Genomic DNA, 22,658 nt, shown 5'->3' with positions numbered 1-22,658 from the left:
TGACTGTTAACCTAAACTAAATCTAGTAAAAATATTTTTTGCTAATTTAGGCTAATTAAAGCTGAAATAAAATATCAATATTAGATGAAAAACTTAAACAAAAAAATATTTAACCAAAAATTATACATATTTTGTGAAATAAGTACTAAAACTAGAAGAGAAGAAAAAATAAAGCTATACTGTATATATATATATATATATATATATATATATATATATATATATATATATATATATATATATATATATATATATATATATATAATAAAAGCATATACCAATATTACTTCAACTAAAATGAATTCTGAAAAATGTTGGGGGGAGAAATCGCAAATTCTAAATATTAAATTAGTATATAAATAATACTAAAATAACACTGGTTAGAACAGCATGAGGTTAAGCAAATGATGACAGATGTTTCAATCTCTGGTGAACATTTTTTTTTTCCTGTGTTAAAAACACATCCCAGCTCAGCTGATTCATCCAAAAAGTGTAAACAGTATTAAACATTATCCTTTGTCTTTGAACAATCAGTCCAGCATAGCAACACTGACTCAACCAATGATGAAATTTTGGGTGTGTTATTATCATTTTTTTCAGACCAGTTTCTGATGTGGGGTGCATTTGTTTATAGTCACACACTTCGGCTTTTGCGTCAACCTACTCACTAAATTATGGACCAAACTCAAACAGTGCAATTTTTTTATTTAGTCCGAATAATGCTATTCCTTGAATGATAGATTTTCCGCGTCTCGTTGAATGACTCCCGTAGGGATTCCTGCCACTAGCACTACAGTGACATTGTCTGAATCTGAAGCTGATCCCAGTTTGGCAATGTGCAAAAGAGTATTACACCAGCGCTTATCCAGACATATCTGGAGCATGTTGGCGGCGTGCTAATCAGCTCTGGGAGGATTAGCATCATGCTAGCGTCATTCTGCAAGGCAAGTCTTGTCTAGTCTAGTTGAAAGCTTTGGTTTCGTTCTGAGAGAATCTAGCGGGATGGGGACAGTCACCTTTTGTTTCACTGATATATTCTACGTCTGTTTGCCATATCATTTTTCTTGATCTTGAAGGTTTGGAAGGGAAGCGTGTTTGTTATTCTGTTTTCCAACAATATAATATTACACTTCATATTCAGTTTTGTGGTCAATGAGACTTTTTCAATACTTGATAACATTGTCCTCAACCTTGTCCTCAACACACTACAAAAATTATTTTCTTGTTCAGTATTTTTGGACTTGTTTTACAGTAAAAATATGTAAATATTCTTAAAATCACTATACATTTATCTGAGAAGCAAAATTCTTGTTTTTGTATTGTCTTATTTTCTAGAGAAAAAGTTGATGCTTAAAACAAGAAAAAATATCTGCCAATTGGGTAAGAAAAATTAACTTAATTAGAAGGTTTTATTTTTCTTCCCCTATTTGTTCTTTTTTAATTTTAAACTTTGATAAAACTTTTTTTTTTTCAGATAATAAAAAGTAGTTTTGCTTCTCAAAGTATCTTGTTTTAAGAATGTTGAGATATTTTACTGGAAAAAAGACAAAAATACTAAAATAATTTTTGCTGTGGTTATCGCCTGTTGTTAATAGATTACATCATAGCATTATCTTTGTAAACAGTCCACATTTTTCTCTACGAAGTGAACAAACAAAAATGTCACAATACAGTAATAAAATGATGTTGTTTTTGTGGTCATGTGGACATTTCATTATCATCTACAGTACATGTCAGATTATCTGTTGCTTATTTAGGCTTTTTGTGACTTGTAGTTGACTAATGTTATTAAGCACTCAGGTTTCTTCCCAAAAGAGCAAGGAGAACTTATTAGCCTCTGACTAGAGCCTCAAGGTCAAGTCTGCAGTCATCAAACCTAATCTTTATAATTATCCACCATGGTATGGCAACAAAGTTGAACTTTGTTTCCTTTCGCAGACTGGTCCACGGACCGCCGTTAAAACATGACGATCTCAAAGCACAACAGCATCATAATGGCACTATTTTCTGCCTCAAAATGTGAGGAAATAACATATCAAAATAGCTCCAAGACATCATAGTTTGTAGCACTGGAGTTTGAGCGAGACAACCAGCCCTGTACTCTAGTTCTGGACTTATCATCTAGGGAGATACTCCTTTGGCAAGCTAGAAAGGTTGCTGGCTCTGAGGGCCTGGTCCACAGTGCTGATGTAGCCATCAATCAGCCGTTTCATATCTAGGGTGAAGGGGTCAAAGCTGGGCCGTCGTGCACCTGAGCGCTTGAAGTGGCCATCCTTGTTGCACTCAGCACAGAGGAGCCGATCTTCGCTGACACTGGTATTGAGGAAGGAAGTGATGGATCGTAACGTGGGCACCAGTGACTCCTGCAGCTCCTCATAATGCACCACCAGAAGGTTCTTTCCATAACGCAGCCAGTCCAATACGTGCGAAGCCCACCACGAGGCATAACTACCCACAAATTCTGGCCACTCTAGAGGGAGGAGAAAGTAGGACGGTAAGAAACATTACGTAAAGGATTTGCACTATATGTTACGTAAATAATCCCATTACCATAGATAAACAGATTGATAGACAGACTAACTGAAAAGAAATGAAAACTAAATATGAGCTAAAACTACAACTGAAACAAAAATATAAGCTAAATAGTTTTAAAAAAACACATAAATAACATAAAATAAATTATTAAATTAAAATGTATAATTTTAATAAAAATTATCAGTGTATGAATAATAAAAAAGACACTGACACATGCATAGTATGTGTTTCTTGGACTAAACGAAATAGAGCTAAACTTATACTGTACTCGTAATACCTTTGCTCTTCCAGTGCTGATCAGAAGCGTAACCAAGATGCCCGGCGCACTTGCGGTTGAACTCAGCCATGAGCGAGCGGTAGGGGTTTCTTATCAACAGTATTGCTGAGTCATACACCTCGATATCCCGCTGGCCGCTCTCATGGGTCTTCACACAGATGGTTCTTCCACTCTTCCAATAATCTTTCTCACCCTTGAAGCCTGCACAGTTGGGAGGAGAAAAGGATTTGATTATACAGACAACTGCATGTGGCGACCGCTCAGTGCCGCCTCTCAATCCAAACACATATGTTCCAAAAACTGCATCAAAAACGGTGTTAGTCCAGGCATGGGCTCCACGGCCCCCCTCAGGCAAATGTGTCAGGTTCTGTGATGGATTTGAAAAGGCACAGTGACTTTCAAGGCAAGTCAAGTTCTTTAATGATAGAAAAAAATATATCCTCAATAAAGTTTGGCATTTGAAAGAAAAGAGAAGGTCAGCTGTGCCCAATGCATTTTATTAAGCGGTCTCAAATAGCTGCATGGAAGGAGCTGAAGAAAAATATGAAAAATGTTGAGAAATCATTCCAAAAACTCACTAAACTTAGTTACTGTTTAGATCAGTCCAAACTTCTTTAAAAAAAAAGTAAAGTAGTCCTAAGCCAGTCCTAATGATAATGGCAATTTAATAATGGAATTTTATGCAGTTTGTGCTTAGTAAAGCAAATAATCCCATGAAATTGTGGTAGCAGATTGAATTTTGGTTAAATGCCCACTTTCCATTAAAGACATCAACCTGTTTATGTGCAAAAAGATAGAAATTATGATTACATCCAATGTCAGTGCAATAACATTTTTCAGAGGCTTGATTTGTGACGATGCTTGCAAGCTTTAAAAACGTTAATATTTATGATCACTGGTAGAGTGGTGATACTGTTACCTCTATTGTAGAGCGTGCCGTCAAAGTAGTAACTGCCTGTGTAGAAGCCTGTGGCAAGCTCGATCAGATGCCTGACCCAGGTGTTTCCTGCACCAGGAAAACTGGACAAAGCCACAAGTGAGCTTGACTTCTCAGGTAGGAACTTCTTCTCTGTGCATCTGGAATCTGGCCAGAAATAAATGTATAATATTTATTTTCACTTAAAAAGGTAAGTTGCCATGTAACAACCTGCTATTTTGAGCCAGGCAGTGTTTTATGGCACATTATAAAACTAGAGTCCAATCTTTAGAAATACAATTCTTTTAAGGACTACTTTAACATTGTATTTTTTATTATGCTGTGCTTTTCAAGCTGTGTGTAGCACCTACAGCTCTGCATAGGCTTCTTGAAGGATCCTGATGTTATGGAAAGAATGTCTAAAGTTTATTTTAAAGCAGCACAATAATAATAGTATGAAATGCTTCTTGAGCAGCAATCTAAAATGCTGATTCATCCATTAATTCCCCTTACAAATTATGTGACAAAAGCACTCAGTAGAAACACTCTTCAGTTAGCTACCAGATCCACCCACAAGGACAACAAGCTGTTAAAGATATATACTTTCAGTCTTGCTTATTATTTTTCAAGCAGTCTCCGTCTCAGGTATATGAGTACTTTACATATGTGGATGCCCTTGGGCTATTATGTGTTGATAGAAAATTTAGCATTGCCAGGTACACCAAGAAAGTTCACTTTTATATTCTTTCATGACTTCCAAAAGAAAAAATCTTGGAATTGAAGGAGCAGGCGCCCTGTTTAATTCAAGCATGCATCTCGGGTGCTGAGCTCTGTGTGAGAAGAATAAACTGCCCGTGTGGGGAAATGTGAGCACAGAAGTAATTATTAAGACCAGTGAGGTTTCCACAGCCTTACCTTGAACAGGTGTCTGATAAACCTGGAGGAAGTGCTGATGGGAACTCTGGATAGGCAGACTGCTGTTTTCCACAGCACAGAGCTCCTCTTTCACCGGCTCATGAAGAGTGAAGCGAGCAGTGGCATAGCCGCAGAAACAGTCAGGAGTCCTGACCAGAGCCAGAGGAAACTCCTGATAAAGAGAGAGTAAATATGTGTATGAATGATGCCAATGTCTCTCCAAATCCATACTCCAAATTACAACTTTTCTGAGTAATTATTATCTGAAAATGTTCTCAAGCAGTGCTATTAACTTCTCAGCTAAAGACGGGGATGAATCAATTGACCAAAGAGTGCAACAAAGCATGACCGTCTGATAGAATGGGCTCAAATTATACCGCAATCAAGGCAATAAAGCTGCACAGAAGATTGATTACAGAGTGAATTTGTGCTCTCTGGGGACACATCAATATTTAAACAAGCAGATTGTGTTCAGAAGAGTGGGAAAAATCAAATATCAGGTTTGCACCCAGCAGAGCAAGAATTACAGCAGACCATATCCAATCCATATGCATCTAGTATTGATAAAGTCAAGACAGTCAGACCTGATCCGTGCAGGTCTCGATGCACCACTGGGAGGTGAGGTTGGGCTGGATGGCATGTGCCAGGGAAGCTGCTGTTGTGTTGTCAGGTTTTCTGAAGCAGCCCCGGTAACGCACGTTCCTGTCTGAAGGCAGAGGAGAACGGGGAGAACACTGCTGATTAACAGGAGAAAAATAGTGTAGGAACAAGATTTTGTGCCGACACTTAACTCATTGCTCGAAGGTTTGCAATGCTGCAGTGAATGTGAAATTAAGAAATATCAAACAGTTCAAGGAATCAGGTGGTATGGGTAATGAGTGAACTGCAAAGAAGCCACATTTCACAGAAATAGGAAACTACACTATCTAATATTAATAATTCTATCTTTTTTTTGTTTTTTTCGGGTTGCTTCAGCTTTTTCCAAACCCTTTTCAGACACAACTGCATGTTTCTTTCAGCAGGTGCATCTGATTCCAAGGAGATGAAAGAATTTGATGAAACTCACTATACTTTAAATTGACATTTTAAATTTGAGTTTCTCTTGATAACAGATACAACATAAATAATAAAATGTTTAGTTGATATACAAAACCATTCAAAAGATTTTTGGAAGTTAAAAAAAAAAATATTGATTACTGAATATATTTTCCTGTGAAAACAGTATTCAGGGTCACATGATCCTTAAAAACTCATTATAATATGCTGATTTTCTGCTTAGGAAACATTATTATCAATGTTATAAAAAGTTGTGCAGCTTAATATTTTTTGTGGAAACGGTGATAATATTTTTCAGGATTCTCTGATGAATAAATAGAAAGTTTAAAAGGAAAGCATTTATTTGAAATAAAAATATTTTGTAACAATGTCTTTTAATGCATAATAATATTTGTATAATTTTTATAGCACTTTCCAAAGCGCACTGTAACTTAAAACATTTTAGGAAATTATAATGTCTTAAAACCATTTGATATTTTGTCTCACTGAGATACTGTTATTGTTTTAATTTATATTTTAAATCAGTACTTTTTTATTTTTATATAGTTTTGTATTTTCATTCCTGTTAAAGTGTTAGGTTTACATATAATTTTTTCATTCGTTTCAGTTTTCATTTGAGTTGTTTTAGCATCATTATTCTGTATATAAATGTTTCCACAGCTTATAACAGATTCACCTCAGTGACAAACACCAGACATGAGTGTATACTGTGCTTTAAGGCGTTTGTATCTGCATTAGCAAGTGTGCTCAGGGCTTTCATGACACTTTGTCACCTCTGCAGGGTAAACAAGCCCTCTGTTACCGAACCCCCAGGGCTTTTGTTTGCCTCTCCAAATAAATGAAGAGGCCCTGCACATCGCCGTTTGCTTTTGAAGTGATCAAATGATTCTTTGTGAGGGCCATAAATGAGACACAGCTGCACGAAAACATCAAACAAAACACTATTAAAACATAGTGCAGAGGAGCACTGCGAGCCTCGGGTGAGTCTCTGAACTTCTTTCTAAGACAGGTGACAGACTGTACAACTATAACAAAACAAGTCAGCCCACGTTCACTGACACAGTGATTCTTGCAGAATATTGTGCAGAGAATATTTTCACACAAAAACAGGCTATGTACAGTATAGGCTTACCTAACTTTTGCCATCACAGGAATAAATTACATTTTAAAATGTATTCAAATACAAATACAAATACAAATTGTAGTAATATTGCACAGTACTACTGTAGATACTGGATACTTTAATGAAATAATGCTCATTATGCATTTTAAAGATTCATTTTTCAGCCATAACATTTTAATTTCAGACAGCAGCAGGAAAAAAAGGATAAGACTGTTTTTTTCTCAGGCTGGGAGGGAACTTTACTGTGTCTAACTCATTAAAGAGTGTCACTGAGCAATTTTAAAGAATTACAATTGCCCCAGGTGTCCCCTTTACATTTACAATTTTTAGTAAAGTTAGAATAACCATTAAAATAGTCATTTGGAGACCTCTTTATGGCTTTTCTGTTGCATTTCAAAAACATCTTAAAAGCAACAGCCCGAAAAATGCATAAATCCCTCTTAACAAGACATTATTATCTGGTACAATGGATCGCATTTTCAATTTAGGGCATAAAACATATGGTCAGTGCTTAATAGCTGTGTCCGTGAGTGTTGTGCTGGGCCAAATCCAGTTGGCCTGGAACTGCAGAGGCACAGTGGGTCAGAACACAGAGGTCCAACAGCCGGTTGATGAACAGTGGACAGACTGATGAAGGAACCCATCTCAAACAAATGGCCACATCACATCTCCACTGCAGAAGCAGCGCTGCTTTTATCCAAAGCATTACAAACAAAAGTAATTTGGTTTTTATTTATTTATTACAAAATAACAGAGCTGCAAAAAGTGCAAATAATAAATATCTATTTACATTTATTCATCTGGTAGACACTTATCAAAAACATGAAGAATAGTTTTAACATTTTATTATTTTATTTTATGGCTAGAAAATGACAGAAACCAGTATTTTAAGCAGCATTTAAATATATAGATACATATCCCAAATAATTTGCCTTTTTAAGAGGCAAAACATTTCCTGATGTGTATGTTCATATCTACGTTTATTCATATGTCACTGATGCTTTCATCCAAGCAATTAGGTTGTACACTTTTTTAAATAATTTCTTTCTTTTTTTCAGGAATTGAACCCATAACCTTTATTGTCAGCACTGTGCTTTACCAGTTAAGCTGCATTTTTGTGCATACTAACTACAGTGATTTACTACTTATCTGTGCCAGAGGGCAGTATATTGGTTTTTAAAACTTACATACAGTATGCATTTTTGCATGTTTGTCTGATTAATATTTGTTCTCTTTCAGAACGCTGATGTGTGCTTCCCAATGAAACTGCTATAACATGAATTAAGTTCTGCCCTGTAAAAAGGTAAACTCACTCACATCTCCGTTGGCCAGGAAGAACCTCCTCCACCTTGTAAATGGACAGTCGGGACACACCTCCACAGATGGCGCCCTTCTCGCCTTTGCAGTCCAAGTTACACTCCTCCTCTTTCATCCGAGTGCTTGTGATGCGGTTGCCACAGTAACACTCGGACCCATATTCAAGGCCAGCGAACTGGTACCCGCTGTGTAAAACAAAACATTCAAAATCTAATTATACACAGAAAATACTGGCCAGCATGGAGGAATAACATGCATATTTATAGCCCAAATCTCTAATTTATTAATACAAAACAATATTAAATTAGACATAACAGAAGTGAGATTTATGTTTTACTTATGGACTGTATTTAAAGGAGTGTTATTTTTCCTGAAAAGAGACACAGTTTTCCTTTTTTCAGCATCCTAACCACCTTGGCACAGCAACACTGACTTGACCAATAGCATCAGCTGGGGGCGGGGCAATCTGTTTGGGTAGCCAATGGTAGGTGTTTAGGAGACCTTTTAGAAATCAACCAATGTTTTTGGCAACATTAAAGCTCCACTGCCAGACTGTAAAAACCTTTGTTTAGAACTGTTGGACTGTTTTTGCTTGTAATCTGTGCTGGATCTGTGTATATTTTTCTCCTTATTCAGACAAGATGACTTTTTTTCTGTTAAAACCAATATTATGTATAGAGGACTTTTATTTTCGCTACAAGTTAAAATTGTTTTGATGAATTTATTATAAACATGCAGCTTTTTATTTTATGAAATGTAAATTGATGGACTGGAGTCGTGTGGATTATTGTGATGTTTTTTATCAGCTGTTTGGACTCTCGTTCAGACGGCACCCATTCACTGCAGAGAGATCCATCAGTAAACAAGTCATGTACTGTTAAATTTTTCCAAATATGTTCCAATAAAAAATAAGCTCATTTATATCTTGGATGGCCTTAGGATGAGCACATTCTCTTTCTTGGAAATCATTGCATACTTTGATTTTCCCAGGAAATGTCTTACACTTTGTAACTCACAGTAAAACCCTTTAAAAAAAGATCAGACCCAGCAGGGATTCTACTGAAGTCCACCAGCATCTCTCCATCCACCCCTGGGTGTGGGCTCAAGGGGTTAACAGCTGGTAATTGGTTTAGCTTGCTGAGTCAAACATCTTGTCTCACTTTTTCCATAACCTGCTGTGCTAACCCAGTCCACTTTGTAGTGGCAGCCCTTCTCAGGGTGCCATTGCAGACCACCTGGCCAGCTATCTCAAGGAAACAAGCCTGTCCAGGAAGCTCCTGCATACATCTCCATCTCATCTTTATCAATATATGGAGATCTGAATAAATGGAGTCTATTACACTGACAGCAAGTTGGCTAACGGTTAACCTTGACGATCTTTGTCCATCTCAAAGCTTTTGTCCTCTGGCCTTCTTGACTTTTTTGGGGGGAGATTTCAAAAAGGCGCAGCACGATTCCATTCAAGCATGTTGGTGTAGGGCTCAATAGGCATTAGCTTGAGCCCCTCTGCAAATTGTTTCCCTGATCCTCTGCTTGAAACGTGGCATTGGCACTGCCATGGCAACCAAGCCAGGGACATTCTCACTGTTAATCTGTGCTCTGAATTAATCGCTCAGTCCGAGCAGACATGTACCTGCAGACATAGAACAGGAGAAGGTTTCCTTCTGTCATCTCTCTGTAGATTATAATAATGGGCTGGGATGTCAGATCCTTTTAAGTCTGAGCAGTCGTAGAGTATTAAAAAAATGTATTCTTAGATATAAATATGTTCATGTTACTTATTTTTAAAGCATTAGGGACTGATCCCATGTTTTTGATGTGATAACTTTAAGATATTTAAACTTGTTTATAATACGTATGTTTTATATATATATATATATATATATATATATATATATATATATATATATATATATATATATATATATATATATATATATATATATATATATATATATATATATAAGTAGCATAACAATTTCAACAATGATAAATGTTTCTAGAGCAAATCAGCATATTATAATGATTTCTAAAGGATCATGTGAAACTGAAGAATGGAGTAATGATGCTGAAAAATCTGCTTTGCCATCACAGGAATAAATTACATTATAAAATATATTCTACGGTGGCTGAGAGAGCTCAGTGACATGCAAATAGAAAAAGCACCAGCAAATCAAGAAAACATCTTCATCAGTTCGACAGCAGGTGCTGCAAATGCTCACAACTCAAACAAATAAAGAAGTTTATTTGCAGAGCATTTCTTTGTTTGGTTGTGTTGTGAGTATTTGCAGTGCATGTGTTGTCAAATTGATGAAGTTGTTTTCTTAATTTGCAGGTGTCTTTTTTCTATTTGCAGTGCGTTGAGCTCTCTCGGCAACAACAGAAAACAAATGTTTAAAATTGTAATACAATTTCTCAATATTACTGGTTTTATTGTATTTTTAATCAAATAATTGCAGCCGTGGTAAGCATATAAGAGATTTCATTAAAAATCATTTAAAAAATTTCACTGAACCCAAAGTTTTAAACAGTAGTGTACTGTACTGTAAATTAGTCTAGCATAAAAAGTAGCTTGTTAAATGCCTATATGCAAAAAAAAAAAAATGCAACTTTGCAACTCTGTTGTTCATTCTGAATTATTTTCATTTTCCTTTCCTTGAAAATTATTTTCAATGTTTACTTAATTATAAAATCACATCTAGTTTTAATAAGTATGTAATTTATTGAATGGTAACAGAATTGCAAAAGCCTCACAGAAAATTAATATAAAGTAAAAACAAAATATTAAATAATACTAATTCTGAGGCAGATTGTTAACATAAAAGTGTGTTTGTTTGATCATTGTACAATTTTTACAGACCATCTATCTAGCTGTAATGCAAGAACATAATATTGCCTTAAAGTTGTCAACAATGTTTATTATAGGACTTTCTTTATCATAGGAAGTGACTATGTCATCTCTAGTGCATGTTAGGTTTCGTGTTTTCTAATGGACTAGTTAGATTCCCTCTGAACATTGGAAATGACACCCAAGTAATTAAATAAACTCTTAAACATTGGGGGTAATTAAAGGAGGTCAGTCTGCCTCACACTTGTTCTCTGGTGGTCAATTATCTGGTAGCCTAAGAACTTGAGAAAGTGCATCACAGCAGATAGATGTTCCTCCTCCAGCATTAGTGGAGTCCAGGTCCAGAGCTGCGCTTCATTAACTGAGCCTGATCCAATTCCCAGCATGAGCTCCGCCAGCTGGAACAGGGATGCACACTGCATGTTCTTTTCCCTAAACACTGTTTCATTATTTCTTGATTTAAGATTAGCACAGAGGAGCCTCCAGGCAACAGATGTCCATCTGCTTTTCGGTGGATCCGCAATTAAAACAAAATCTGTGTGTATTTGTGTGTATACTGTGTATTGACCACATACCTTTCCGTGCAGGTGTCCTGACACAAGGTGCTGGTCATTTTCCGGAAGTCATAAAACACCATCCCTTTGAGCGTCCGGTCTTTGGCGTCATCCAGAAAGCAGCCGATGTATGTGCCTGAGCGGAGAATAACAATCGCATGAGAAATTCAGAACGTGACCTTTTTCTGCGCAAACAGATGGGTGGATTCTGCAGCACAGCTTGGAATCGAGATAATTGAGAGGAGAAACCAATTATCATAAACCACCAGTTTGCCATTCTGAAAAGCACACAGTTCATTTAGCACCGAGTTTCACCTTTGTGTCGGACTTTTCTTTTTGGAAGAACTTTCTCCACTCTGGATGCTTCCTGTTCGGACATGAGGCTGTGGAACCAGCGACGTCTCAGATATCGGATCTCTTGGTTTCGTGAGATCAGCCACTGTGGTCCAGCGTTGTCTTCGGATAAAACGCTTTGGTATCCCATCCCGTTTCTGGTGACCCGAGCGCCCATTATTCCATAACTAGTCCGAAGGGCAGGTGCCTCCAGGGCCCTGGGAGGAGATGGCAAAGATGGCAATGGAAAGTAACTGCTCGTCCCACGCTGTGACGCCACAAATCCATGTCTCTGCAGAAGAAGGACACTTCCAGCCATAATATATGCGACACCGAGGAACAAAAACAGCAGCTGAGTCCGTCGCAAGAAGCGCTGAAGCCTGTAGAAGGGCTTTGCCATGTCGCCCTCCTTCCAGATTAGAGGAAAAAAACCTTGAGTCTACGATTTAATGCTGCCATTGTTCCAACAAATAAGGCAGAGACCAATTCCAGGTGCTTCATTCTCTAGCACATTCGACCAGTGATACCTAATTCACATTCTGTTTAAAACTCTTTTACATCCCCTTGATTACAGAAGTACTTGTCGCTCTTATGGCTCAAAGACTTCAGGGGAACCTGGTGGGAAAAATAAAAAGCAGTTAGATTCAAGTCAAAGCACATCTTTCACTTTTTTTATTCTCAGGGATAGACCGTGCTAGAGACAAGAGAGAAAGAAAGAGAGAGTGTGGCAGTTATTCCGGTAGTATGTCTCCATTAAGAGGAGAGAGCTGGAGAAGCATTACCTGTTTGTGCTCCTGTCTGTCTTTATGAGTACACAGCAGTTGTGAAAAGTCTAAGAGGGTACACTACAGTTTGCTAATCGAGGTGCAAGCTATGGGTGGGCTTGGGGTAGGGGTCTGACGGTCCCAAAGGAAACTAAACCCAAAGAGAAGTCTCTCTGTGTGTGTGTGCGTGTGCGTGTGTGTGTGTGTGTGTGTGTGTGTGTAAATAACAAAGTGAAGTCAGTTGTTTCAGAGAAGTAGCATTTTGGCTACAAAAGCAATTTTCTTTGTTTTTTTTTTATTGGAATACAATATTGTGCACCACTGTTCAAAAGTTTGGGGTCAGTATATTTTTAATTGATCAAAAGTGATATGATTCTTATAATGCATATATTATAATGTCACAAAAAGTATATTCCAATAAATGCTGTTACTTTTTTCTTTTCTTCCCTTTCATTCTTTCTTTATTAAATCATGTAACATGCTCATTAGCTGGCTGACTGACTGACTGACTGACATGAAATGAAATCTGGTTTAGTACTTCTAATCTGAGCCAAGTTGTTTCTAGAATTTGCAGTACTTTTTCCTTAAATTAATTTTAGTCATTCTTGAAACTTTCAGCCCATTATATCAGCTCCACTGAGAATCCTTTTGTGTGTTAAAAACTTGCAAAACAAACCCTGTAACACTACATGGTGAGCTGTCCCTCGCTTCCATTCATTCTTGCCAATCGAACAAGTCTAGCTCTACAGAGATCACTGTGTGCCCCACATATTCACCCATTCAATTTCATCTGGAATATGTCTGGGTCCACAGTCCACATTAAATGCATAATCACCACAGCACACGTGAATATGAATGTGCATTTGTTTTAAAGGGGTCATGAATTGAGAAATCAACTTTTTAGGGATGCGCGATAAATATGTTTGTTAAATATGCGAATGTTTTGGAAAGTTTGTCAGTTAACAATGGCTCTGTGTAGTAAATGGTGCTTCACGTGAAATCATGCACGTGTAGAGATTTACTGCTGGTTACAGAACCCGCATTACTGACAAGATGCACATATAAGAGATCATCTTACTAAAAGAAAATCCTGTAAGTTTCAGAACTGAAAACATCCTTGTTACTGAAATAAATACTGAATGTGCTTACCTATGACGTAATAGATAGGTTAAACACCTAATTCTGTAGTCCCGCCCACTGATTTGAGCATGACGGGAAATAACATAAGTATGGCGCTAAACCAGATCGAGCAACCAAGAAATAAACATGCCGTTAAAAATCCCCAAAAGATCGCAGCACACTTATGTGAGCAAAAAATATTTGTACTATGTGTCACTTTTGCTTTACTAAAGTTAGTTTTTAGATTACAATGCAAAACTGTTATCCAATCATGGCAGTGGGCGCTTACTTCCAGGTCTTCAATGCTTATAAAAACCAAGCTTTTCTCGAGCCGGCCTCAAAACAGGGTAGAAAACAGCCTATTACTTAAATTTACATTTATATTAAATCCTTTAGCAGACACTTTTATCCAAAGTGACTCACAAATGAGAACAATAGAAGCAGTCAGGTCAACAAGAGAACAACAACAATATACAAGTGCCATGACAAGTCTCAGTTAGTCTAGTACAGAACGCATAGCCAGGTTTTATTAATTTATTTTTTAATTTATTTTTTATCAAACTTATTATTCTCTTTTCTACTTATTGATTTTTATGTTTTTGAATGTAAAAACCATGCAAACGTCATAAGTGGACCTCAAACAACAGTATTAAAAAGCCAGTTCATGACCTCATTAATCTTAAAGGAGAGTAAAAACAGAATATCTAACTAGTCATTGACCCCATTTACTTTAATGCAAGTTTTTGTTCTAAAATGATAATGATAATTTTTTTTTTTTTTTTTTTTTTATAAAATGCATTTCGGGTTTCCTCTGATGGATTTCCTTTTCCACTGGCCCATTAGGCCACACAGGTCATTAGATGTGACCCAACTGCCAAATAGCTATAGCATTGTTTGATCAAACTCATATTACAGAATGCCCAGTTTATGATATAAGTGATTCCTGATGAATAACAGTCCCACTATACTTTTTTTTCTATTTTAATATACCTTTTCTCTCAAAAACAAAGTCACACGGAAGTAAAATGGGTTGCAATTCACGATGAAACATTCTAATTTCATTTATTCTCCTTGTACACCTTTAGACTCGGGTTAGAATAATTAAATTTTTTGTTGCAGTTGCAGCTCTCCATAGAAGCACAGCTTTGCTCACTGAACCCCCTTTGAGCCCCCCAACCCCTTCTTTTTAATCCTAGTGCTGGCAAAAGGCCCAGATTTGCATAAACGTTTGAGACGCAGGGGTGGGTGTCCTCGCCAGCACCAGAGGAAACCATAACCACGAGGCGGCTGAGGATGTCAATCAGCCTGAGGGCTCATTATTCTTCTAGCTATGAACAGTGAGTGACTGGCGTCTGGTAGTTTCCCCCCCCCTCTGCCAGTACATGGAGCAGCTTCTAACAAATCTATCCTTTACAAGACCGAAGGTGCTCGCATAGTTGACAGAAATCAAAATAACACCCACTGCATCTGCCTTTCTTCACCTTTATTTATCCTATTTTCAAAATCAGTTTTAGAAAGTTCTAGTACTGCAAGGTCTAAAAAGATTTTAACATGTCATACTGTATTTAGGGATGCACTGAATTTTGGGCCGATAGTTTTCAGAAGCCAAAATTCAGATGCTTCCCTTGTCATATTCATCTATACTGTATGAATCTATGTTTAGCATTTGAATCATTTGCTAAATTATGTTCTCATAAACCATTTTTACCCATGAATACATAACTCTAATCTTTTGAATAATATACAATTATGAAGGGCTGCTTACATGTATATAAACCAGCTTTAAACAGAGCTGTGAGCATACAGTAGATTAAAGGACCATTCACACAATACAATTTCTTGTGTTCAAAATCAAGATAAAATTGAGCTAAATAAAGACATTTTGGAATATGATCTGTTTTTGCCTAGACACGCCATCCTAGAAATGTGACGCACATGGTGTGAGATGCTAATAAACATCTTGATAATTATATACAACCTAGATGAGTTATTGAATATATAAATACATATTGAAAGAGATAAAGCAACATGTATGCAGGGATTTGTGTTTGGCCTTGGGGCAGATTTTCTATATTTATATTATATGGGCTCTTAGTGGGGACTTTATGTCAAATCCTACTGACGTGAATGATTAACTCTGTATCAAGCAATCAAATCCATATATTTCATTTCGTAACATACATTAAATCAAGGTACTACAACAACTAACTAGCTATTTTTCCTAACAGAGTATTTTTATTCATTTATTTATTTTTTAGTTTTGAGTTTATGTTAGGGTTAATTCATTGTATTATATGGTAAATTACTGATACCTGATTTTTATTCATTCATTCATTCATTCATTCATTCATTCTAAAATTAAAAAACCTGTTCAATAGAATTCAGTATAGGTGCTATGCCTTCACTACTTTGAATACTCATTAAGAATTTTCCACTATTAAAACTTTTCAAAATCAGTTTAGGAAAATGAACCAGAAATGAGGCAAGGTGTGTTTATGAGATTACTTTCTAGTCACACTGGTAAACCGGAGGACTTTGGCAGTGGTCCCAAGCATTACTTATTTATTTATTTTATAATATTCACTTTAAATAACTGAAATTAATGGAGACAAAGGGAGGCGGCTCGATTAATTATAAGGATGGTCCTTTAATGAATGTTATAGCAGAGAGATGCGTGGGACACATAATTCATATTCTTTCTTATTTTATCTTTCCTTTTGCTATGTTATGTGCTTGCCGGTAAATGCTATTGCATTTCACACAGAAACAAATGCATTTATGAATAATAATGCAGAGCCAAGGTCATTTCCATTTTCCATTCAGGGAAGTCTGACGACTCCATGGTGCATTTCAAAGGGCATTAAGTTCAAAAGCAAATGTTATTCGGCTTTATTTGATGTATAATTTATTAGTCTATTTTGTTGTTGCTCTTGTGGCATATGCCACAAAACTCTTGAGTTGTAATAGCATGGGGCTGAGTCTTCATGGCTGTCTGTGGACAGCAGCGCGTGGGTGCTGTAGGTCCAGACTGGTGCACTCATTTGTCTTCATCTGCTTTCCCAGTGTGTTATCATCTCACTTACAGCAGGGCAGCCACACTTCCATCTCAGAGGCTGATGGGACTGACCCTGGAGCTCAGATGCTGCCTGATAAGCTCTCTTTTCTCTCATCCAAGCATCTTGCCACCATCTCTGGCCATCTGGCTGTTTTGTGCTCCACTTTAGTATCTCTGAATGAAGCATTTCAGTAAGAAATGTTCAAGCGAAGAAGGTTTCCACAGTCATAATCTTGCTTCTAAAGAGTGTCACAGTGGGGCGGCAGACACATGACAGGTGGCCTGCTGTTCTATTGGCTTGCAGTGACCCCAATCTGTCCTCCTTTAATATATATTTTCAAGGCCAAATCAAAGAAATGAGGGAGGGAAAATATTTTATATTAAGCTCATTTCTTCTCATTCCTAATGCACTGTAAAAAGGGGTCACATGCAATTGTTACCGTAAGGGGCTGTTTCTAACAATTACACTTTGTTTTGCTTGTGTAACCTAAAGTATTTAGGTTGACTAAATGATTCATTTAATTTAGATGCTACCACATGATTTTTAGATTCATTAATTCCACTATACACTGCAGTGCAAATGAAATCTACAAATTATTTTGTAGCAGTATGCGTTTTATATATTCTGTCATATGTTCTTGGTAATAATCCTGCTCAGCATCACACAGGGTTGAAGAATCTAATCAAAGATTTAAAGAGACATTCCCTGCAGTTCACTGATTGGCAGACTGTCACCGAATTCAAAATAGTGTATGCAATGATTCCAAGAGCAGTCAGACAACTAATTAAGAGTTCACTTATCAAAACTGCATCTTATTTTGCATAATATTAGTTTCAAGGAAAGGAAAATAAACCAAAAATATGCAACATGTTTTTTAGTAGAGTAGATTTCAAATCAACGTTTTTTCAAGCCTACGTTTTGGAGAAGATGAGTCCATCTGATTTGAAACGCTCAGCTTAAATTATTGAAAAATCATGCATAATGCTTAATCCAAATCCTCTGAAAAAAATAGAAATCTCCAGCTTTGAGCTGAACTGCAGGTGCCTGTCAATCACTTTATTCACAGCTTACTACTATTGATCATCCACCGCAGGGATTGATCTCACTGCAGCGTCCAAAAGCTCCACATAAACTGAACTGTTTATTTGTTCTTAATTTGGCCTAATTTTGCATTTGAGCCAACTTAGCTTTTGGTTAAAACACATAAAGCTTTTTGCAAATACACACAGGCGTAAGTATACTGCTGAGTCCTTATTCTAGTTATTTCTGCGGATACATTTCAGACATATTCCATTTTGCTGGTTCATGTCCAGTATTTACTAGATACTTACATCGGCAAGAGAGGAAAGGAGATCAATTCTACGATGCATTAAAATTTTGTTAGGAATAGTCTGTCTTTGATTATTTATGCTTTGTGTTGCTTGAGGCACATTTACATTTGGAGATTTACAGCCAGGCCATAAACAAGGCACTATAACTAAAATTCGCTCAATAAATGCTGGTTGAAAAGATGGCGACTGCTGGCCCCTGGACACCAGTTTATTGACCACTAAACTACAACGGATGCACGAAGAAGTGTTGCCGAAGTACTGACACCAGAGCACTTTAACACACACAGACAAGTAAGTGTGATCATTCTGTGGCCTCTTCTTGGAGATTCAAGCAAGTCCTGGCAAACTGCAACACACATGCAGTTCCATATACAATATTCCTCGCTGAGACAAACTGACAAGGCTGCAGCGTTATTTCCACTTATTTTGCCGGAACTCATCACCATCAGCTGCAGAGGATGACACTGCATTCCTAGGGGTCTAGCCCTTTCTTTCTCCAGTGTAATTAATGTCTTCATTTTTTTTCTGCTGCTGCAGTAAGTAAATGTAGTGGTTTCTCATCACGAATCGACTGTGAAGTCTTCCATCTGTGCAGACTCAGCTGTCTGGTTCACTACAATGAAATTTAACAAGCTGCATTATTACTATGCATTTCCCCACTTTCCTTAGTTCCTAAACCAACAGTATAGGTATAAGCCCTAAAAGGGAGAGCAGGAACACAGAATAAGATATTTTGAGGAAATGTCAGTGTATTTTTGTCCACTCTTTGGAAATCATTTGCCAGCAAAACTTTTTTTTTTTTTTTTTTTTTTTTTTTTTACTGTCAATCTTTTCTGTGTAAATTAGGCTTATTATCAATTGTTTATTATTTACAAATATCAGGGTTTTAAATCAAGTGCAATTATTGTTCACATACATTTTAATTGATCATTGCAATCATATTAAATTTAGTAATTTATCAAATCAGACGATGAAGAAGAGCCTTATAATATCAGATAACCATATTATAGGCTAGTCATCTGGAAGATTACATTTGCCAGGAAATGTCCCAGCATTGCAAAGAACCATCAGGAAAAGAAATGTGTGCCTGTAGCAGCATACTTGTAGTACATTAATACAGACTACAGCATGTTCTGAATCACTAACAAAAAATAATAGACACAATTTGCATATAGTGTGGTGAGTGTGCAGGTCTTTTTCTCTTCAACTTCATAGAAGAAGGCAGACTTGACAACCCTGCATTCAACAAAACTGCAGGAGGCAGATTTCATTGATCGCGGGTCGAAAGGAGACATAACTGACGAGATCATGCTGGAGGATTTGCTGCTCAACATATCCTGAGTTCATTGACGAATATCAGATCTTGTAAGATCATGTGCTGCCTTTACAGAGTGTGCGTGTGATTAGCAAGGTCATAGTGAACGGCAAGCGAGCATTCACAAGCAATTTCAGCGGCTCCCTCCACAAAAATTATATACAATATCAGAATTTTTGCGAGAGTGGGAGCTAAAATTGCGGGAGCTAAGCCATACGCTAGCTTTTGATGCAGAGGGTGCCTGATTTCTTATGTGCACGCCACACACTGTCCAGACTTCCACGCTTTAGGGTTCCGCCTTTTGCATTCCGTCAATATTACGTTATCAATTAACATTTATAAAAATGATTTTTGACAGTTGTGAGTCGATTCAGAATCATCCACATCTGCATCACGATGCATCCAGGAATCAATTTTTTCCCCAACTTCATGCTTTTTTGTGATAGGAAAACAGCTTATTGGACAGCCCGAAATCAAAAATCAACAAGGCTCTTTCCAAAATATGCAAATCAAAATGAATAACCATGGCAAAGACACTTCCATAAGGCTTGTGGGACCACAGGAGATGGAAGAGAAATAAGACTCTCCCTAGCAAACTGTGTTAAGGCCAGAAAAAAGAAAAAAGAAATCCAGAAGCACAATCAACCACCCTCCATGCATTCATTATTTAGAATAGGTTTTAGCGAGGCTGAAGAAACACTGTAGTCACCAGTGGTCGTTCAAACCATGGGAAATCTGAAAGGAAAAGGGCAGCCTGTGCTAAACAAAAATAATATTACATTGAAGATATTTATATTAATTGAGGCTTGGTTCTAGGCTGAATAATCAACTGCTTCAGTTCGCTGAAACTAAGTAGCCCTGTAATTATTATTCAGAGACTTGACCTTGTATAGGCAGAAATGTAATCACATGCTGAAGAGAATCTTTGAGTGCTTTTTTTTTTTGTCAGACATGTAAAGGTGTCCCTTTACTTTGATAGCATAATCTTTTCAAGCACAAGTTGCCATATTTTTTTTTTGCAGCAGGGATAAACACTAATAGAGGGGAAACTATGACATACAGAACATCCAAGTACACTGGTGTAATGCAATCATGAAAGATTATGCATTTATACACAACTCTATGGCACAGATACCTCTCTGGAAATAAGAGAGTTGGCCCCATAGGCTGTAAATGTATGCTGCTGAAAGGTCAACCATGACAAAATGATCCTGATTAACCCTGTGAGACATGAAGGCTTAAGACTGACTCATTTACAGTCAGTCTGGATACATTCCATTTTCATATAAAGAACCAATATAATGAAGCATGAGGGAGGAAAACCTTAATGAAATCTAAGGCATCTTCTGGGCGCACTCAAAAGACACATTAGTGCAGTTCATCAGATAACCCCAGCTCTTATGGAAAAATCCTATCACTTGGAGCATCATATTTATATATACAACTTCAAAAAAAGACAAGGTATATAACAGTTATGTTTTGTCATAACACAAAGACAAACACAAGGTAATCAAAGTTGTATAATAAATTGATTGTGTATTGTTTAAAAAAAGAAAAAAAAAAGGGGGTTTATTCCTTTATCTACAGACCCAAGGATCTCCCATTTAGATTCTCAAATAAACTATATATATATATATATATATATATATATATATATATATATATATATATATATATATATATAAAGCCAGATTTTCCAACAAGAATTTTTTTTATTAATAACTAGTAATTAATAAAATTAGTACTGTTAATTAGTAACAAAAATTATTACTTTCATTAATGCAGATTTGATATAAAAAATTACAATGAATATATTATTAATATATTATTATTATAAATATACAGTATTAATCCATGGAACCGCTTAGAAGACCTTCTGTGGCTGTATAATTGTGTGTAATTATATATGATCACTTCTGAGGGCTTGGTTTTAATCAATTAGGCCTACACTTACTATACAGCCATTTATTTGATTGTAAAACATTAAATGTACTTTTTAGACTATAATGGAGTACAGACTACATTTACTTTGACATTTGAAAATACAGCAGGTTCAGTCACTTGGACATCAGTCATCAACACTTGTTTCCATTAATTCTGACAAAACTCCCCATGACTTGAACAGATATATTGATGTATAAAAGTGACGTATCGCATAATTTACGTAAACTTTCCTATGTATTTAGACTGACGCTATAAAACATACTAGTCAAAACATTTAAACGATACTTTTTTTACGGAAAATAAAAGCTTTTTATGCATTTATAATTTCTTAAATTATAAGAAATGATCTTACCTTTAGCAACTACCCCTCGTCAGTGAAGAATAACAATCTTGCAGCATAATAAATGTGTTTCAGAGCTTGAGATTTCCTTGGGTTGAACGTCTCTTCGTCAACATGATCATCTCTTTCATCTCTGAGGCAAGCCGTATATCGCTTTCTCACTGTTTTGCTATTTTGCTCCACTTGATGTGTGTCACTAATCCTCTTGCGTTTTTGTTATTTTGCATAACTGTGAAACCACTATAACCGCGACAATCCTTATCTAAACCCGTTGCCGTGTCCCCTTTGCTTTGCAGTCCCACGTTTCTCTGTGTGGCCGCACGTAAGAGCCCAGCTGTTTTTTTAAGTCGGACAACTCTACCCGTGTGCGCATGTGCCGAGAGAGAGAGAGAGAAAGAGAGAGAGAGAGAGAGAGACCGGAGCATCAGCACGTTCAATGAATCCTTCACAAGAAACGAACATGGTTTCTTTTTTTAGATTCAGTCAGATAAAGATGAATTTATTTTAGATTCAGTCAGATAAAGATGAATTTATCTAATTCTGTGTCTCTAAAACTAGCGATCTATAACATATGTTGCCTTTTTGTGTCTTGTTTGAGAGATTCAAGTCCCTGGGTAGCATTTTGTTATAGTGTTATTGTTTTACGTTTACATTTACATTTAGTCATTTTGCAGACACTTTTTTCCAAAACTTACAACTGGGGAACACATGGCAAACAGACACAGGAAGTTCTTTAGGCATTATTCACGTGAGTAAGCTAAATAGGCAAGGAATAAATAAAGAGAAAGATCATTTATTTATTTTTTATTTTAATTTTTTAATTTTTAGGATGAAGTCAAGTTGGGTCGAAAGAGATTATTTGCAGCTGTCGCTTGAAAATTGTCAGGGATTCAGCATTCCGGATAGGTGTGGGAA

The 22,658-nt window shown here is 36.6% G+C and overlaps 1 protein-coding gene across 1 annotated transcript; it reads right to left on the bottom strand.

Annotated features, from left to right (window-relative positions):
• Positions 1–688: 688 nt before the first annotated feature.
• Positions 689–22,069, bottom strand: LOC128028617 (WSC domain-containing protein 1-like). Its single transcript, XM_052615890.1, has 9 exons — positions 21,756–22,069; positions 11,857–12,489; positions 11,563–11,677; positions 8,140–8,324; positions 5,228–5,349; positions 4,644–4,815; positions 3,732–3,896; positions 2,813–3,013; positions 689–2,470 (listed from the first exon to the last, which is right to left on the bottom strand). The coding sequence occupies exons 2-9, from the start codon at positions 12,272–12,274 to the stop codon at positions 2,118–2,120; spliced, it is 1,731 nt and encodes a 576-aa protein (XP_052471850.1). The 5' UTR covers positions 12,275–12,489; positions 21,756–22,069; the 3' UTR covers positions 689–2,117.
• Between the last annotated feature and the right edge of the window lie 589 nt (positions 22,070–22,658).

Source organism: Carassius gibelio, chromosome A15 (assembly GCF_023724105.1).
Source record: "Carassius gibelio isolate Cgi1373 ecotype wild population from Czech Republic chromosome A15, carGib1.2-hapl.c, whole genome shotgun sequence".
Classification (NCBI taxonomy): Eukaryota; Metazoa; Chordata; class Actinopteri; order Cypriniformes; family Cyprinidae; genus Carassius; species Carassius gibelio.
Note: the sequence above shows the minus strand (reverse complement) of the source record. Positions and strands in the feature narration are given on the sequence as shown.